General features: G+C 50.0%; 1 protein-coding gene across 1 annotated transcript; it reads right to left on the reverse strand.

Moving 5' to 3' along the window:
* Positions 1-3,904: 3,904 nt before the first annotated feature.
* On the reverse strand, positions 3,905-4,810 carry LOC116963425 (olfactory receptor 14C36-like). The gene has a single exon (XM_033000129.2). The coding sequence runs from the start codon at positions 4,808-4,810 to the stop codon at positions 3,905-3,907; it is 906 nt and encodes a 301-aa protein (XP_032856020.2).
* Between the last annotated feature and the right edge of the window lie 15,250 nt (positions 4,811-20,060).

A 20,060-nucleotide genomic window follows, 5' to 3' on the forward strand; every position in this document is an offset into this window, starting at 1 on the left:
GTCAAGGGGGATGATAATCCCCTTCTCTGGGTGACCATGCTCCTCCTAACTCTGCCCTGTTTGCACTTGGCCTTATTCATGCTGATCATGCCCCGCTGGCTCACATGGCATCCCTTGTAATGTCCAGGCTCTTCTCACGACAGTCAGTCCTGGGCTGGTCAGGTCCTAGCCTGCCCTCCTGTATGGGGTTATTCTCTCCCCAGTAAGTGACTGGCTGCTTCTACTTGTAAAACTTCATGAAGTTTCTATTGCCAAATCCCAGAGTTTCTCAAGGTCCTCCACAAGTGAATGTTCATTGGGCAAGATTTTAATGCCAGGCATAAGGGACCTGGCAGCCAGCACCCGAGGGGACACCATGTGCTGCTGTGCTGCAGAGGCCCCTGCTCAGACACCCCAGCAGTGCTGGAGGCAGGCGATGCCCTCCACCACCCCACAGGTACTCTGCCTGCCTGCCAGCTCCTGATCCAGAAGGGACCCCATATGTCCTGGGACACACGGGTGCTCCAGCTACACCAGGGCAGTGGCCACTTCTGTGTGGATGGCAGAATCATGTCCTGAATATATATTTTGGAAAAAACTTCTAATTCAGCATAAAAGAACTCGATATAATAGATGAGAAAGTCTTCTTTTCCAACACTGCGAGGTTTTTAAGGAAGTTTCATTCTAGTTTACCTAGTCTTTTATTAACAGCACCAGGTGTATGTCCTATCAAACTGATTATGCTCTCTTGCTCTGTAGAAATAGTTTTATGCAGCCACTTATCACAATAAATTTTCTTACCAATAATTGAAATGGAGAAACTTTGCTCAGAAGAGCTACCATGTTTATACAGGCACATTATTTATTCTACTTGTGCCTCTCTGTCTTTTCTCCTTCCTCTGCCTATTTTAACTTCAATGAGCTTTTCAATGGAAAGATCCCATGTGTCATAGAAGTCCTCCTGGAAGACACCTGAACACTATCTTGTCTGATTCTCCCTCTCAAGGCAGGGTGAACTAGATGAGGTAGCTGAAAGGCTCCCCCAGCTTGCCATCATCCACAAAGGACATGAAGGTGAGCTCCATCCTGTCGTACAAGGAGATAATAAAGACGTTCAACAGTGTTGGCCCAAGTGCTGGTCACTGAGGGAGGTCGCTAGTGACTGGTTCTCAGGAAGACTCTGTACCACCGATGACATCTGGGCTTGATCGTCCAGCTAAACTCCCACCCATCTCATCATCGACTTCTTCAGCCCAGATAGCACCAATCTGGCTGCAAGGAGACCATGGGAGACCATGTATAAGGCCCTGTTAAATTCCAGGCACACAACTTTGCCTACATTCCCCTTCCATACACCTTCAATAATCTTTTTCTTTTCTTTCAATGGCCTGTAGGAGGACTTGTCCCACCACCTTCCCCCTTCCCAGGGGCTGAGGTGAAGGTGGCCATCGTAATTCTCACAAACTTCTTTCTTGTACTTCTTGAAGAGAAGTGTGATGTTTGTAATTTCTGAGGACCAGGGATACTTCCCCGATTGCTCTGGGTTTTCAGAGATGTTTGAGAAAGGTCCATGATAACACTGTCCAGCTCCACCAGCACCTCTTTGTCCCTTCCCACACCAAAAACCTTCTAAATATCACACATTTCCACAGAAATGCCCAGGACAGAGCACATGCTTGACCTTCTCCTCTGGTCCTGTTCATCAGAGAACCAGAAAGGATTTCTGCCTGCAGGCCCACAACTCTGAGGGGGTGTCTCTGAAGCTCACAGCTTGCCTGAGAATTTTTCTCAGTGTTGTTTGTATCCCCCAGAATATCTCTGGTTCACAGTCTGTAAATGAGGGTATTGATCAGGGGCATGAGGATAGTGTAGAAAAAAAATTTTGTCAAACTATCTAAGGAGGCCACAGCACTGTATCTGGGACAAGAATGACATGATGACTGCAGATGACATCAATACCCCTAGCCAAGATACAGCTGCCTTCTCAGCACAGACCTGCCAGTTTGGGAATCTTGCAGAGAGAAGTGGGTGGCACACAGCCTGGTACTGACCTTAGGATGTGGCCACCAGCGGGAAACACTCAGCACGTGGAAAAGGTGCCAAAACCAGCACTGACACTGCTGTGAGCAAAGGTGGTACCTACGAGGAAGAACTTTTGCTTCTTTGTTAGTTGCTTCAATCAATTGTAAAGGAAGTTGAGAGAGGTGAAAGATGAAGGTATGTGTGCCTCTGAGTGCATTCACACTCCCTAGATGTGCTCTGTGCCTTCTGAAAGGTGAGAAATGCCTTCTGAAGGGCAGCGTCGCTCATGCTTGCAGAACCCCTTCTGACTGCGCAGGTGAGATGCTCCACAGGGCAGCTCCTTTCATTCTGTGCATTTGAAGGCAGGGGCCAGACAGCCAAGGAAGGGTGATGAAGCAGATAGAGGGTTTTGCAATGAGCCTGTCCAAGGAGGCCGAGATGATTCTCACTGGAAAGGTGGGGTTGTTCCTGCAGTCACACACAGAAGTGTCAGGGCTCTGTCAGGTGCCCACAGCTGAGCTGGCCTCGGGCACTCCTCTTACACACAGGGCTGTTCAGAGACACGAGTCCTTCCCTTGCACACGCAGAGGCAGTGCACTGCAGGAGCCATAGTGTCTCTCTGAACTCCTGCTGCCACCCCCAGAGGCTGGGAGGCACCTCAGCCCTGCGGTGCTCGCCCTGCTCTGCACCCGTGGGAGATGCCCCGAGGCACGAGGAATGGACACAGGGACCGTGGTTCAGGGAAGCACCTCCCAGTGCTGCATTCAGGGGGTTTCCCAGGGGATGTCAGTCTCTACGTGAAGTGACGCCAAGAGATGGTCTGTGCCACAGACCTTCATGGCAACCCCAGGAATAGCTGGTGGATTTTGTGCTCACTCAGGTTCATCTCACAATGCACACATGATGTGCAGGTTTATGCTTTGTCTGTACAATGCAAACATGGACTTCTGACCTAGACCTTTGTTGTCCTTCTGTGGAAGTATGAAAAACATATCTGATCTGAGGTAAGAGGTCCATGCTGGAAATGGTGGTTGTTATTGGCTGGTCTGTGGCAATTGCCCTGGGGCTGCTTCCCTGGGGTGTCCAGCACACACGGGCACAGCCCAGCCCATGCTTTCCTGGTCCTTCAGGTCTCTCACAGGAGCCTGGCTGTACAAGGACACTGCTGTTTGCCCCCAGCCTACACATGCACACACTTCCACTCTTCACTGGTGGTTTCTCTCCCAGACAATTTCCTGGGCATGGTCTTGAGAGCAACTCTGGAAGAAGACCCGAGCCTTCCTGCACTGCCCTGAGGAGATCCCTTTGTCTGATGGAAACGCTGTCATGAAGGCCAGCTCTGTCACAGAAGTGCCCACTGCCTGTCCCTGCCTGCGGTCACAGGACTGTCACACCGTGGGACTGTGACCACAGCACAAAACCACTCAGATCTTAGACCAATACAAGGGCTCAGGAGCAGAAAGTGGAAGTGGAAAATGAGCAGCACTGGAAAGACCAAGTGGTTGTGTTTTTTGGAAGCACTACTGTGCTGTGGTGCTTTTCCCATCCACCTCTGCACACAGGCACTAACCCAGCAGGTCGGGACATGGTCTTCAAGGAAGGATCTCAGAGAAACATGTTTCTGCAGCATCCTTTATCTTGTTTAAACAGAAAGAAAACATAGGCCCTAATTTACACAGTCTTTGGGTCACACAAAATCTTAATAGATGCATTATTAGAAAAGGCTCACATATTGACACTTCTTTGTAGAGAACACCATGTAAATTAAAGAAAGCAAAAAAGCCCACCCAACCCCAACAAAAAAACACAAAAGCTACAGATTATGCACTGAGATGTAATGATTTAAAGTATGAGTGATTTACAGAAGACAGGTACTTTATTTTTTCACAAAATCATTCTCTTATCATTTCCTCAGGGCATCCTTGATCTCCTGGTTCCTCATGCTGTAGATGAGGGGGTTCAATACTGGAGGCACCACCGAGTACAGAAATGACACCACCAGGTCCAGGGATGGGGAAGAGATGGAGGGGGGCTTCAGGTGGGCAAACATGGAAGTGCTGACAAACAGGGAGACCACAGCCAGGTGAGGGAGGCACGTGGAAAAGGCTTTGTGCCGTCCCTGCTCAGAGGGGATCCTCAGCACGGCCCTGAAGATCTGGCCATAGGAAAAAAGAATGAAAAGAAAACACCCAAAAGCTAAACAGACACTAACCACAATAATCACAACTTCCCTGAGGTAGGAATCTGAGCAGGAGAGCTTGAGGATCTGGGGGATTTCACAGAAGAACTGGTGCACAACATTGCCTCCACAGAGGGGTAGGGAAAATGTGTTGGCAGTGTGCAGGAGAGAATAGAGCAACGCAGTGCCCCAGGCAGCTGCTGCCATGTGGACACAAGCTCTGCTGCCCAGGAGGGTCCCGTAGTGCAGGGGTTGGCAGATGGCAACGTAGCGGTCATAGGCCATGATGGTGAGAAGATAAAACTCTGCTGTTATCAAGAAGACAAAGAAAAAGAGCTGTGCAGCACATCCCAAGTAGGAGATGTCCCTGGTGTCCCAGAGGTTATTGACCATGGCTTTGGGGAGAGTGGTGGAGATGGAGCCCAGATCGAGGAGGGAGAGGTTGAGGAGGAAGAAGTACATGGGGGTGTGGAGGTGGTGGTCGCAGGCGATGGCGGTGATGATGAGGCCGTTGCCCAGGAGGGCAGCCAGGTAGATGCCCAGGAAGAGCCAGAAGTGCAGGAGCTGCAGCTCCCGTGTGTCTGCAAATGCCAGGAGGAGGAACTCAGTGATGGAGCTGCCGTTGGACATTTGTTCACTGCAGTCAGGGAGGTTGAACTAGAAGACATTGACAAGTTAAGACAGACTTCTTTTATTCAATCTTATGCTGTTTGCCAAAAAGTCTCCTCAAAATTATTTCTTTTTCTTTGGGGGAAATGTATTCAATTCCTTTTTATGAGCTCAGATTTGTGATGTTTCAGAGGAGAAATTCTTTGAAGGGGTAGAAATCCTCATCTTTCACATTTCTCTCAGCCTGAAAACAGGGGAGACCTGAGGGAAAATGTGTCTCCCTGTGCTTTAGTACAGAGTCAAGAGAATGCTGGAGCAAGTCCTGGCTCTCTGCTCCCAGGAGCTGTTTTGTGCCAGGAGCCATTTCTGTGTCCCCACGTCACCACCCTGTCAGTGCTGCCAGCCCCCATCCCACCCGCCCTGTGCTCAGATCTGCCCTGAGGACCCCTCCTGGCACCAGGACACTGCCCAGGGATAGCCATGTGTTGTCAGGTTGTAAGAGGACACCACAGCAGTGATGGTGCTTTCAGTAGGCAAAGCAACAGGTGAAAGGACTTAAGCAGTTTCCTCACAGAACTTCACAGCTCTCACTCTAATGCTGTAAGAGTCTCGCTCAAACATAATAGCTCCACTACTATTCACACCCTCCCAAATACATCAGGAAACTGTAGGCACAGATCCTAGAAAGCCCCTTTCCTTCCACGTAGACCCTGCCTTGATGTGCTTCTTGAAAAGCTGCCTCTGGCATTGTGGTGGGGTTAATCTGCATCCCTGATCCACGCAGCAGCAGTCTCTGGAGAGCAGAAGGAGCCTGCCCTGGCGGGGGTCTCTCCTTCCCCCCACAGCTTCTCCCCACAGCGCCGTGGGGAGCTCCCCGGGCAGGCTGAGTGCTGACCCTGGCAGGCGGCAGAGTCCCTGCCCCAGCACACAGCCCCCTGGGGTGCAGGGACCCTGCTGGGAAGGACAGCCCTGGGCACCCCTGCCTGCACACCCGGCTGCACACCCCTGCAGCCGGCCCCGCCAGAAGGCAGCCCTCATGCCCTGGCCCTCGCAGGGGGCACCAGGGAAGCCCTGCTCAGGAGCACCTCCTCCTCCTCCTCCTCCTCCTCCTCTAGGCAGGAGGCAGATTCCAGGCGGCTCTGCCGCCTTCCCCAGATCCCTCCCCGAGCTGCAGCTGCATTGCCCTGCACCCCCAGACTTACTGTGGCCAGGGCCCTGACGCTTTCTCCTCCTCGGAGCTCTCAGCAGCCTCCCAGCCCAGGCTGCCTTGAAGCTGTGTGTGCCTCGCTGCTCTGCCCTGGGTGCCTGCAGGCAGTGCCCTCAGCCCTGCTGCGCTTTGCAGAGGAGCTGCTCCTGGGCAGAGCTGTCTCTCTGCAGCGCTGCCCACTTGCCAGGAGCTCCCTCCGGCCCAGGAGCCCGGCCCAGCTCAGCACCACAGCAACAGCCCAAGGCAGTTTAATGACCCCTCAGGAGGGTTTGGTGCCAACTCCATGAACCTCAGGCACAGAGAAGAACCTGAAGAAACCTCCAAAAAAGTTGGAGTAAAACTCCAAAATTTCTTGTAGCTTTAATGGGTCCCACTGAGGGTCACTGTTGACGAAGCCTCCCCAGGGTCCGGTTAGAGCAGAAATCTGGTGGAAGTGATGAGAAATCAGTAAAAGCAAGGGAAAGGTGTCTCTGATGCTGAGTAAACCTGAATGTGTTGCATTAAGGCAAAGGACCAGTACCCATGCCAATTAAACAAATAGCCATGTCGTGATCCCCAGCCCCTGGGAAGGGAGATCCTGTCCCTCCCACATTCCTCAGGGCTCTTCCTGGGGTAGGGGCTATTGAGATGTGCACCTCCCAGGCTCCTGAGGATGCACAAGGAGGCCATGAGGCCCCTGTGCTGCAAGGGACTGTGCCTCCTCACAGGCATCAGTGGCAGAGACAACAGCCAAAGCCAAAGTCATGAAGGGGTTGACAATGTTATTTTTTTTCAGCTTTTCCACAGCCCTCTGTCATCTCCACCACAGGCTGTCCTATGGGGTTGCATCCCCTGTGCCTCTTTCCCTTCAGGCTGTCCTCATCCCCCCAGTGTTGGAGAATGGCTCAGAGACAAGGGTCATGAGCCCACCGAGCAGTTGTACGATCAGAGCCTGTTCTAGGGGCTGATGCTGCCTCGCTGATGCTGGGCCTCACTAGGGTTTGCCTGCAGCTGCTCGCAGCTGCTGATACATGAGGAATGTCAAAGCCGCTTCGGCCTTGGGTACCGTGGTGTGTCGAAAACAAGTTAAGAGGAATTAAAAATAGTGGCATGAGAAACTTAGTGTTATGAGAAGCTTGTGCTGTTAGCTAACTGCAGGTAGGTGGACCATGCGAATACGACCTTTAGAGCTTAAGCCAATCAGCTAGTGACTAGTAGGCATAATAATTATCGTTGTCTGTATAAATATATGTACCCTGGACCAATAAACACTTGATATGATGCTCTATCACCCACATTGAACCCGTCTCGGCGTGTCGTTCCTCCGTTGCCCGCACCCCAGCTGTCTCACCTCGCTCCCACCTGAGCCTCTTCCTTCCTTTCCTGATCTCTCACCATCCTTCCTGGCTCTTCCTTGAAACACAAAGCTTGGGCTGATCCAGAATCTTTCTGGGTGATGGATTTCACTGCAGCATTGCTCCTTGTGTCAAGTCTGGCCTTCCCCAGCTGCACTTTGTGGCATTATTTCTTTCTCATGCTGTTTTCCACAAAGAAGAAAAACTCCACAATCTCTGAAACCTCTCTTCAATCACTGTCAGCCTACTCCTAGACTGTTCCAAGTCTCAGCTCCACTGAGCCCAGTGTGTTCAACTTCTCTATACCTGTCATGTGCTTGAGGCCTCCAAACTCCATCCTGGGAGATGATTGGACTCTCTTAAAGGTGTTTGGAGATGAAAACATAGTGGTCATAGGCCAAGAAATTCCAAGTGAGACTTTTTACTATGACTTGTAGTGGCATGACTAGGGGAAATGTTTTTAGATTTATATTTGATATAAAGAAGAAATGTTGTATTATGAGAGTGTTGAGGCCGTGGAACAGGTTTCCTGGAGAAGTTCCTGGGAAGGGGCATCCACTACTTCTCTGGGCAACATGTTCCAGTGTCTCACCACACTCACAGTAAAGAACTTCTTCCTTATATCTAATCTAAATTTGGCCTCTGTCAGTTTAAAACAGTTACCCTCTTACCTATACCTACAGTCCCTGATAAAGAACCCCTCCACATTGTTCCTGTAGGCCCTTTTGTACTGAAAGGCTTCTAGAAGGTCTCCTTGGAACCATCTCTCCTCTGGTCTGAAGAACCCCAACCCTCTAAGTCTGTCCTCACAAGGAAGGTGCTTCAGACCCCTGATGATCTTCGTGGCCTCCTCTGGATCTGCTTGAGCAGGTCCATGTCCTTCTCCTATGGGGGTCCAAGAGATGGACACAGCACTGCAGGTGGGGTCTCCCAAGAGCAGAGCAGAGGGGGAGAATCCCCTCCCACAATATGCTGGCCTCACTTCTCCTGATGCAGCCCAGGACCCAGCTGGATTTCTGGGCTGCAAGTGCACATTGCTGGCTCACAGGCAGTTTTCCACCCACCATAACCCCCAAGTCCTTCTCCACAGGGCTGCTCTCCATCCACTGCTCACCCAGCCTGGATCGGTCCTTGGGATTGCTCTGACCCATTGGGTAGGACCTTACACTTGGCTTTGTTGAACTTCAGGAGCTTTGCACAGGCCCACCTTCCCAGCCTGTCCAGATCCTTCTGGATGGCATCCTTTCCCTCCAGCGTGTCAATGCACCACACAGCTCGGTGTCATCGGTGAACTTGCTGAGGGTGCACTCCATCCCACTGTCCATGTCACTGACAAAGATATGAAGGAGCACCGTGTTCTACAATGAGCCCTGAAGAATGCCACTCATCACTGTTCTCCACTTGGACATCGAGACACTGACCGCAACTCTTAAGAGTGATAACATCCAGCCAATTCCTCACCCACCAAGTGGTCCATCCATGAAATCCCTGTCTGTCCAAATTAGAGACAAGAATGCTATGCTGGACAACGTCAAATGCTTTGCACAGGTCCAAGTAGATGACGTCACCTGCTCTTCCAACTGTTCTTTGGGACCCAGCAACTGGCAAGAAAAGTGTGTGTGCATGTCACACTGGTGTGTATGTCAGTGGGTGTAACCATAAATGAACATCAAACCAGAGCAACCAGCAAGTAGAAGAGGCCTGGGGGCCTGATATTTTTGAGAGCCTAAGTCAGGACTGGAGAATAGAGAGCCCAGAGTGTCTGTAAGTAGCTACTGGAGGAGTAAGGTGGCCCAAACCACCTCCTGGAGTAACTGTGGGGTCTTGGGCATCTGGCACCGATAAGGCCATAGGTCTTGACCTGGAAGGCAAATTGTTCTTTCTGGAAGAGAGCCTCAGGAATGCATGGAGCCCTGTCTGGAGATGGACGAAGAGTCAGCTGAGAGCTGAGGAGTCACCATAGGAGGGAAAACAACACCGGCGCAACTGTGGTGGGTTAATGGATGGCTGTTGTGGACCTCCTGATCAGGAAGAAGAAGTAGATGAGGCCTTCTTCTGACAGCTGGAAGAAGCCTGATATTTGCATGCCCTGGTCCTCATGGAGGACTTACACTATGACCACATATGCCGAAGGTGAAACAGACCGAGGTGTAAGGCCCACAAGCTGCTTCTGGAGCTTATTGAGTTATCCTGAGAAGGGTGACTGAGGAGGCAGAGAGGTGAAGTGCACTGTTAGGCTTCATAACTAGAAACAAGGAAGAGGTGGTCAGGGATGTAACAGTCAGGGGTGAGAAGGTAGAGCTGAGGATTCTGAAAGAAGGGAACAAGGCCAAGAGCAGGACTTGATGAAAGCAGGGTTTGTCCTGCTAAGGGACTTGATTGGAAGAATACCCTAGTATATGGCCCTACGGAGAAGAAGGGTGCAAGGAGCAACCCTTGAAGTTGAAGGGTTTCTTCCATTTCCATAACAGTCCACCTCAACATGCAGGAAGTTATGGAAAGGTGGAACTACTCTGGCACGGATGAGAAATGAGTTCCCAACTAAAATAAATCATGAAGAGGTAGCAAAGGGAAGGTGGAATCTGGCTGCCTTGCAGCCTCAATGGTTGTGTAACTGTGCAGGAGAGAGGCATTTTTTTTTGTGTGTGTGTGTGTGTGTGTGTGAAGAGAGATGAGGGGATCCTGGGGCCAGGTTCTGGATGGAGAGAAGTTGTAAGACCAGCTCTTGGAGATATCCATTATCTTTGCCTATATAGATATAGATCTTGCTGTAACAGAGTATAGCATACCAACAGCCCACCTTTTTTTCCATTTCTTCAGTGACCATGGTTTTGACTGGCCTAGACAGCTTACACCACAGGTCTTCCGTTGACAATAATGCATTTGTGTGGCAAAGAGTTTGCATCAGTGCAGGGACAGGGCTGGCTCTGACAGGGGCCATGAAGCAGCTGCCAGGAGGTGACAGCAAGGACAATTTTCAAAGGCCAAATTTATATGTCTTAACTTTTCTCTCCTTAGGAAGGAAGAGCTTGCCAGGAGCCAGTGGTTGCAAGGAAATGCAAGAGCAAAAGGAAGAGCTTCAGAGCCTCATTAGAGACCAAGGCTGAAGAAGGAACATGCAGGGCTACTGCTGAATGGGAAGGCTGATTTAATAACAACAGAGGCAGGTGGGGCTTGGGCACTCAAAGCCCTCTTTGCCTGAGTCTTTTCTGAAAAGTTCTCCAGGCCTGTGTGCTGAGGGAAAGGGCTCAACAAGCAGGAGAGCACGCATTGGCAGGAATCTCCTGATCTCCTGATCAAGTCTAAATATGAAGGGAAGTCAAGACCCTGTATGTCAGACACTCTCTGGGCAGTGTTTGTCCCTACCTCCAGCCCCACATGTCTCTCACCAGCCCCCTGCAACTTACAGCACCTTTGTTCCAATCTGAGATTTCTCCAGGACAGTCTGTAGCTGCACGTTTCAGAGCATTCACACCAACTCCTACCTGCCATACTTGGGAAATGAGCTGCACACAGACACAGAAGAATGTTTCTTACTTGACAAAAAAAAAAAAAAAAAAAAAAAAAGAAACTCAGAACTCCTCTTCTGCATATGAAGTCCACCTAAACTGCTCTGAAGTCCAATGTTTATAGTGGAGATGCCCTTACACCAAAGGAAAACATATTTTTTGTCAAGCCGGGATCCTGAGATCCCTCAGAGTACCCCCTACCCCAGACTCTGTCTGTAATCACTCACGGTCACTCACACCCTGAAGTTATAAGCTCCCTAAATTCACAGAGGGATGCAAAGAGTCAAAAGAAAGGAAATGCCCTCTTTTGAATAGCCATATCTGCACTCATCCCACTGTATGTGGGCTACAAGTACGTCTTCCAGTAGGCTCTGCAGCATCTGGACCCACTCATTTCTCATTTGCCTCCAACACGGGGCAGCTTGGGTGCAATTGTCCAGGCTTCCTCATCTACTCAAGGGAGGGAAATGAGCTGTCTCGACTGAGATGCTTTGGCTCACCCTGCCTGTCCACCAGCTCCTGCTCCAGAAAGTCTCCCATCAGCCTGGGGACACATTTCCCAGTCCCATGCCATGGCCTCATCTACCCTTGTGTATCTTGCGGGCAGTGGTCACCACTTTGTGGGCAACTGAATCAACCCTTGAATGAAGATGTTTGGCAAAAGTTGAACCATTTGCAGTGTTGACCTTGGTGTAATCCGTATGGAAGAAGATTTCATTGCCAGAACTTTGACACTGTTCTGTACATTCTCATTCATTTTTTCACAGGCCATGGACAAAGACCAGCAAGCTGATAGTGCTTTCTCTCCCCTTATGTAAAGAGAGTTGGATACATCTGATTCCTTTTGACAGGTAACATTCGCATTTTTTCATATAGCCCCTGATTCGATTCCTCTCCACCGTTGGCTGTTTTCCTCTAGGGTCCTGCCTTGAGGCACAATGGCTTAGGAGAACCTCTTGGTGAAATATGAGGCAAAGAGAACATAAAGTATCTCTGCTCTATCGCCACCAATCTTAGAAAATTTAGTTGCGACCAAGCATTATTCCTGTTTCTTCTTGCTACTGTTCCTGAAGTAGTAAAACCTTATGATGAAGCCCATGAATTCCCATTCAAGTTTCAATTGAGTTTTGATACAGGAGATTGCAGTGCTTGGAGGATGCGGTCCTTGAAAACCAGGTACACTTGGCTTTGCTGCCCATCAGTGCTGCTGACCATGAGATCCCAGCTAAAACTCCCCACAGTCGGCCAGATCTGCTCCACTGAGGATCGACATCTGCAGTTTTCTATTCCCCTTCCTCACTGCCCTCCAGAGCTCAGACTCCGCTATCACTGTCCCAACAGCCAGTCTTCACACCCCTGACCAGCTCTTCCTTGCTTGCCAGTGTCAGCTACAGGTTTGCATTGCCCTTGTTGGCCCATCTGGCAGCTGTGAAAACAAGCTGTCCCCAAACCGCCTGGACTGTTTGCATGCTGCTGTGTTCCTCTGCCAGAAAATGCTAGGGCCATTAAAGTCCCCGGTGAGGCCCGGGCTTCTCCAGCCAGAGGCTTCCTTGGGGAGCTTTGGAAAGATTATGTCAGTTTCTCCACTGATGTCAAAACCCACAGGCTCCCTCTTGTCCCGGCTGAGGGCATCAGTGCACATTTGGGTTGTAGCACCTCAGGGGTAGCACCAGGCCAAGCTCTGACTTGTCTCAGGGAAACCTGGTACCAAGTGTCCAAGACCCCATGTGTGCAAAGGTTTTTCTTCAGAGCAGAGACAGGCCAGAGTGGATGGCAGTGGAAACATAAAGCGTAAGTTGGAAGCCAAGAGATTGAGCAAACCCTCCTGTCTCCAAGGCCAGAGAGAAACTGGGCTGGGAAGCACAGGCCTGGATAGAAAACTGTTTATGCATTTCTCCTGGCTACATCCCGTTCAGTATTTGGTTGGGTTTTCTTCATCGTGCTCTCTTATCTGCAGATCTTCAGGACCGTGCTGAGGATCCCCTCTGAGCAGGGACAGCACAAAGCCTTTTCCATGTGCCTCCCTCACCTGGCCGTGCTCTCCCTGTTCATCCACACCGCCATGTTTGACTACCTGAAGGCCTCCTCTATGTTCTCCCCATCTCTGTCTCTGGTAGTGTCATTTCTGTAATTGGTGATGCTTTCAGCACTGAACTCCATCTTCTATAGCATAAGGAACCAGGAACTCAAGGATGCCCTGAGGAAACCGATCGGAGGTTTTCCAGTAGCCATAGACTCTCAGCATTTCTCTGCAGATGACCCCTACTATATGTCATGACAGCCCAATAATATCTTTGCTTCTTTATACATTTTGTTCCTCATTTTTCCAGTTGTGATGATGTGTTCTTCAAAGAAATAGCATTATTCTTTCCCTCCTACTTCAGTATCCAACCATCTTGTGCAACCCAGAGACTTGTTCTCAATAAGGAGCTCTATGTGTATTTAAGCAGAATAAATGAACTGACAACTTTTTTTGCCTTAGATCCATCCTGACTGGGGCAGGAATGAATGGGGAATGAAAACACCTTTCTGGCTGCACCAGCCCAGGTCAGGCCTCTCTGTCAGTGTGGCAGCAGAAGCTGCCAGAGAACCTCCAGGGCCGGGGCTCTTGTGCAGGTCACGGGAGAGGGGATGACAGGAGAGGCTGCAGGGCCATCAGGATGTGCTGGAGAGGAGAGCAGAGGATGCATGGTGCCACTGACCTCCTTCTCCTTGTGCCATTGATGCCTCCCATCTCTGGGGCTGACCCCTCTCTGCCCCCGAGGAGCTGCTCTGCCTTTCAGAGGGGCTGAGGTTGTGGGGGGAGTGCCAGGAACCTGCCTTGGGACTAACCCAGACTGGGCTTTGCTGGGGAGTAGAGGTGGAGAAGTCAGGGGAGGGGGAAATCTTGGGGAAGCTGCGCTGAACTGGAAAGTAGCAAGGAGAGATAAACAACAAAGTATAACTCATACTGCATGAACACTCAGGGTGGGGACTCAACAGGGGATTTGTGGTGCAGAGCCAGGGCTTGTGGAAGGGATTGAAGGCATGCAGGTGCAGGAGAGAAGAGGCTACTCTGTGCCCTTGTTAGAATGAACAGACCAGGAAGGTGACCCAGGGCCTTCATCACCCCCCAGCCTCTCTCACTGGCCATTTCCAGCACTGGCTGCTCACCCAAGCTTAAGGGTGAGTCTTTCTGTGAGACCATCTCCATCCTCCTGCTGGTCTCAGTGCCTGTATGGGGGGACCGGCCACCCCTGCCCGGCCTCTCTCCTGGTGCAGACCCTGGCAGACCCTGGAGCAGGGCGGTCTGTAAAGGCCAGCATGGGACACAGCTGGGTCTGGGCAGGGGTCAGATTCTGGGGGAGCTTCCAAAGTAGCATGGCCTTGGGAGGAGGAACAACTTTCTTGGGGATTAAATCAGAGAACCTTTCAACTGTCATAAACCAAATGAAGGAGGTGATTGGGAAAATACAGCAGAGATTGACCAAGGGAAAATCATGCCAATATAACATCATCATCTTCTTCAACAAAATAACATCTTCTAGTGACATGTGGGCAGCAGTGGATGTTGTTGTCCTGGACTTCAGCAAAGCATTCAACACTGTTTCTTATACCCTTCTACTGGACAAAGTGGCAAGACACAGACTGGAGAGGTGGTGTGGGAGATGGGTAGGAAATTGTCTCACAGGCTGCACTCAGAGGATCATGATCAATGCTTTTACTCAGGCTGGAAGCCTGTAGCATGTTGGATCCCCCAGGAATTGCTATTGGGTCCCATGCTGTTCAACATCTTCATAAATGATCTGGATGGTGGGGTTGAAATCACCCTCACCAAGTTTGCTGATGACTTTAAGCTGGGTGTTGAGGTGGACATGCCAGAAGGGAGACACATGTTACAGAGAGACCTGCACAGGCTGGACAAAAGGGCCAGCAAGAACAATATGAACCACGAGCCAAAGACAAGTCAAAAGTCCTGCACCTGAGTCAGAGCAACCAAAGAGCCCAGTAGAGGCTGGGAGGTGTGTGGCTGGGGAGCAGCCTTGCTGAGAAGGACCTGGGGGTTCCTGGTGGACAGCAAGCTGAAGAGGCTCCGGCAGTGCCCTGCTGCAGCAACAACAGCAAATAGGCTCCTGGGCTGCATCCACAGGGGCGTTATGAGCAGACACAGGGACATGATCATCCCACTCCTCTCAGGCTTTGTCAGGCTACAGCTGGAGTGCTGTGTCCAATTCTGGTCCCCACAATGAAAGAAATCCGCAGGCAGACTGGAGACAGTCCAAAGGGCTAAGGACAGTCATTCACTGGAAGGAACTCCCCAAGGGATGTGGTGGAGTCCCCACCACTGCAGGTTTTCAAGAAACAATTGGACAGGGTGCTAGGTAGTCTCATGTAGGCTCCGTTTCTCAGAAAAGGTTGGACCTTTCCAAGCTGGGCTGCTCTATGATACAATGATTCTATGAATATCTCTTTGGTCAGTTGGGGTCAGCTGTCCTGGCTGTGTCCCATCTACCCCCCACTTCTTGTCCACCTGCAGCTATTCACAGGAAGGAAAAAGAGTGAGAAATAGAAAACACAGTGATGCTGTGCATGCATTGCTCCTCGATAACCACAACAATGTTGTGTTTTCAATGCTGGTTTAGGCTCCAATGCAAAACAAGCCACCATAAGGGCTGCGACAATGAAAGTTAACCCCATCCCAGCCAGTCCCAGCACACTTGAACCAAAATTGATACAACAATGTACAGATGGTCTGGCGAGTGACGAGTGGTGGGTAAATCACTCCCCTCACTCTTCTGGCAGGGCTCCTCTTTAAACACTCCAGGACACTGCTGGCTGCCTTTGCAACCAGGTCATGCTGGATTGGGCTGATCGCTGCTGGATCATGTTTTGCTTTCTATACCTGAGCACAACCACAGACTTGTCTACAGAGCTGCTCCTCATCCAGGCAGACACCTTCTGCTGTCACTACAGGGTGTCATTCTCTCCCAGGGGCTAGACCTGGACATTGTCCTTCTCTCGTGAAATTCCTGACAGGACCGTCCTCTCATATGCCAGGTTTCATCGGAATGGCATCCCTAGGGCACAGGAATGATCCCCTCAATTAGTGTCATTGACAAACACTGTCAGAATTGCCTCCTCTGGGTCATGGATAAAGTTGTTAAATTGCCCAGATCCCAGGAGAGTTCCCTGTGCTGCCCCACAATGCCCCAGTATCTCCCCCTGGCCTCCAGGTAGGGTATGACCCCTTCACCACAGCTCTCTGAGCCTGAGCCTCCAACTGGTGTTTCACCTCCCTGTCTGCCGACCCAGCCAGACTGTAATGGCCTAACATGGGTACAAGAATATTGAGGGAGATCATGGCCAGTGTCTTGCTGCATTGGAGGTACCTGACATCCACTGTTCTTATGTCACGCACAAAACCAGTTACTTCATCCTTCGGGCAATCAGGTTAGCGGGGCATGATTTACCCTTGGACAGTCCCTGCTGACTGCATTTGGACATTTTCTTCTCTTTTAGGTCCCCAGGAACGTCACCCAAGAGGACTCTAACTGACGACACACTCCACACCAAAGAGAGCTTGTACAGCCTGTGGTTCCCCGGGTGGCCCTTGTGGGCTCTTTCAAAGTTGGCTGCAACATTGGCTTGTCCTCTCCCACAAGAAGCCTCTACCAATCCCATGACCTCTTAACAGGCATATGCCAAAGAAATATCCATATTCCAGTCTAACTTCATTGCCACTATCCTGCCTGGTTTACCATGTACTGAATTTCTCTCATCTTTCATGAATTTGCACCTGGCCAGGATACAATGAACATTTCTCATGTCACCTTTTCAGATGCAGACCCCTGAGACAAAGGACCTTTCCATTATTCTCCAGATTTCTCCTTCCCTTTATTCTTTGTTCCTTCAGATAACTCTCACCTATGCTGTTGTTTTGAACTCGAGGGAGTAAAATCTTTCAACAGCCTCATTGTTTCCTTAGTCAAGACTTTAATTTTGTTTATACCTATCTTTGTGTACTTACCCACTTAAAGTATTTATCCTGACATTAGACCTTGCAGAAGGCAACCTCATTTGCAATATTTTGTACTTAGCATGTGCTTGTGAAGTGTTTTTACTGTTGATGAAGCTTTATCATACTTTAGATTTCTTTGTTTCCAAGGAACTAAACCCTTCTGTGCCTGTGGGCAGCCAGTTCTCTAAGGACAGCAGTGGGAGCTGGTGCAAAGGACCTGTAAGATCCAGCTGCAGAGATCAGTGGAGAAGGCTGATGTAAGGAGAAGTGATGCAAGTCCCAGGGGGCCAATGTGAGAAATGGTGAGACTGGGCAATGAGGAGCCAGGTTGTCCATTCTGTGTTGGACCCCAAGGGACTGTCCAGACCTCCCGAGGAGACACTCTGCATCAATATCAGAGACAGAATGTTGTTATCACCTCTTCTCTAAACTGAAATTGTTATAAAATGCTCTTTATAATGAAGAATCATTTTTATTAGACACATTTGGAAATGTTCTTCCTTAACTACATTCCAAAATTTATTCAATTAGCTGTCCAAGTCTTGAAGACTTCAAGAAAATAACAGGAAAATGCATGGCTTGTTAGGACATTCTGTATTTTAATGAGCCCCATGGTGTGTTTGGCCCTGAGTCCATGAGCCTCAGATACTGAGAGGAGACTGAACAAAATACTCAAGAAATCAAAGTCAGAAGAAAACCCAAAGTACCTTGAAGCATTGATTGGCCCCACTGAGGGCCATTACTGACAAAGCCTCCCCATGGACTCGTTAGAGCAGATAATTGGAGGCTGTGGTTGCAGGTAGGCAAAGGCACTGTGCAGGTGGCTGTAAAGCTGCAAAACCCCTTGTTTTGTTTTGTGAAGCAGAAAGGCCAAGCCCTGGCCCCCAGGCCCTGGGAGGGCAGGTCCTGTCCCTCACGTGTGGGTCAGGGCTCTTCCTGGGGGCAGTGGGGTGTGAGGGTGAGCAATGTCACATGTAGGGAAACTGCACAACACCCCCCAGCTTCCCCAAGAAGAGGAGAGGACAAAACAAATTTCAGAACCTGAAAATAAGATTTTATCCTGATATGCCTCAGCAACAGAGGCGAATGCCATAGTTAAGAGGACACAGAGCTTGTTCTTGTGTGGCCTTTTCAGCCCTTCCAGAGCCCTTGGCCACCACTACTGCAGGCTTCCTTCTACTGACTCCTTTATGCACCTTTTTCCCTTAAGGCTGTTGACATCCATCTTGCTTTCCCACCTAGCTGTCACCCCAGCATTTGTGTAGCTTCACTGAAGTCTCTTCACCCTCGCTGGCTGCTCCTTGAAAAACAATGCTGTGGGCTTTTTGAGAGTCCTTCTGGGCACCTCCTATGCCACAATGTAACCCTTGTAGTGAGATTTCCTTCACTCACATCCAGACTGAAGTTTCCAAGTTGCACTTTGTGGAGCTTTCCTTCTCCTCCCACTTCCAAGAAAAGCTCCATCATCTCTGAAACCATCCTTCAAGCTGCAGACATCTGCTACAGTGCCCTGAGCCTCCACTTTACCAGGCTAAAGAAGCCCAAGTCCCTCAGCCTACCCTCAGAGGAAGGTGAGGACTGGATCTCAGAAGAAGGCTGTGACAGCAAACAGCAGGACTGTCATGGTGTCACTGCAGGAGAGCTCCAGTGAAATCACAGAAGAGGTGGCCCACTCCACTGGGGCCCCAGCACTGTATCTGGGACAGGAATGAGATGATGACCGTAGATGACATCAATACCCCTAGCCAGGGTGTAACTGCCTTCTCAGTGCAGACCTGCTAGTTTGGGAATCTTGCAGAGAGAAGTGGGTGGCACACAGCCCGGTACTGACCTTAGGATGTGGCCACCAGCGGGAAACACTCAGCACCTGCAAAAGGTGCCAAAACCAGCACTGACACTGCTGTGAGCAGAGGTGGTACCTACGAGGAAGAACGTTTGTTTCTGTGTTAGTTGCTTCAATCAATTGTAAAGGAAGTTGGGAGAGGTGAAAGATGAAGGTATGTGTGCCTCTGAGTGCATTCACACTCCCTAGATGTGCTCTGTGCCTTCTGAAAGGTGGGAAATGCCTTCTTCTGAAGGGCAGTGTCGCTCATGCTTGCAGAACCCCTTCTGACTGCGCAGGTGAGATGCTCCCCAGGGCAGCTCCTTTCATTCTGTGCGTTTGAAGGCAGGGGCCAGACAGCCAAGAAAGGGTGATGGAGCAGAGAGACACAATGACAATTTGGACTTCTGACCTAATCCTTCTGTGTCCCTCTGAAGACAGATAAACAGCCTCTCTGAGCTGGGGTGAGAGGACCATGCTGGAAATGGTGGTTGCTATGTGCTGGTCTGTGGTGATTGCCCTGGGGCAGCTTCCCCGGGGTGCCCAGCGCACATGGGCACAGCCCAGCCCCTGCTCTGCTGGGCCTTCAGGTCTCTCACAGGAGCCTGAATGTGTGAGGACACTGCTGTGTGCCCCCACCCTGCACATTCACATATTTCCAGTCTTCACTGGTGGTTTCTCTTCTGGGCAATTTCCTCTTGAGAGCAACTCTGGAAGAAGACCTAAACCTTCCTGCATTGCCCTGAGGAGATCCCCTTGTCTGATGGAAACACTGTCCTGAAGGCCAGCTCTGTCACAGAAGTGCTCACTGCCTGTCCCTGCCTGTGGTCACAGAACTGCCACATCGTGGGACTGTGACTACGGCACAGAAGCACTCAGATCATAGGCCAATAAAAGGGCTCAGGAGCAGAAAGGGGAAGTTTAAAACCAGCAGCTTAGGAAAGATCAAGTGCATTTGCTTCCTGGAAGCACTGCTCTGCCAAGATGTTTTTCCCCTCCACCTCTGCACACAAGCACTGTCCCAGTAGATCCAGAGAACAGCTTCGAGGAAGGATCTCAGAGAAATATATTGCTGCAGTATCCTTTATTTTGTTTAAACACAAAGAGAGCATAGGTCCTCATTTACAAAGTCTATCGGTCACACAAATCTTGATAGATGACAAATTATAAAAGCAACAAATAATCACACTTCTTTGTAGAGAATATTATGTAAAGTAAAACAAACAAACAAACAAAAAAATCAACTCCCAAAACCCCAACAGAACCTACATACTGTGCCCTCCTTTGTAATGAGTTACATTTCAAGTTATTCGCAAAATAAAGGTAATTTATTGTTTCAGAAATTCATGCTGTTATCAGTTCCCTCAGGGCATCTTTGATCTCCTGGTTCCTCATGCTGTA

This window comes from Tyto alba, unplaced genomic scaffold (assembly GCF_018691265.1).
Source record: "Tyto alba isolate M040663 unplaced genomic scaffold, T.alba_DEE_v4.0 Super-Scaffold_15, whole genome shotgun sequence".
Taxonomy (NCBI): Eukaryota; Metazoa; Chordata; class Aves; order Strigiformes; family Tytonidae; genus Tyto; species Tyto alba.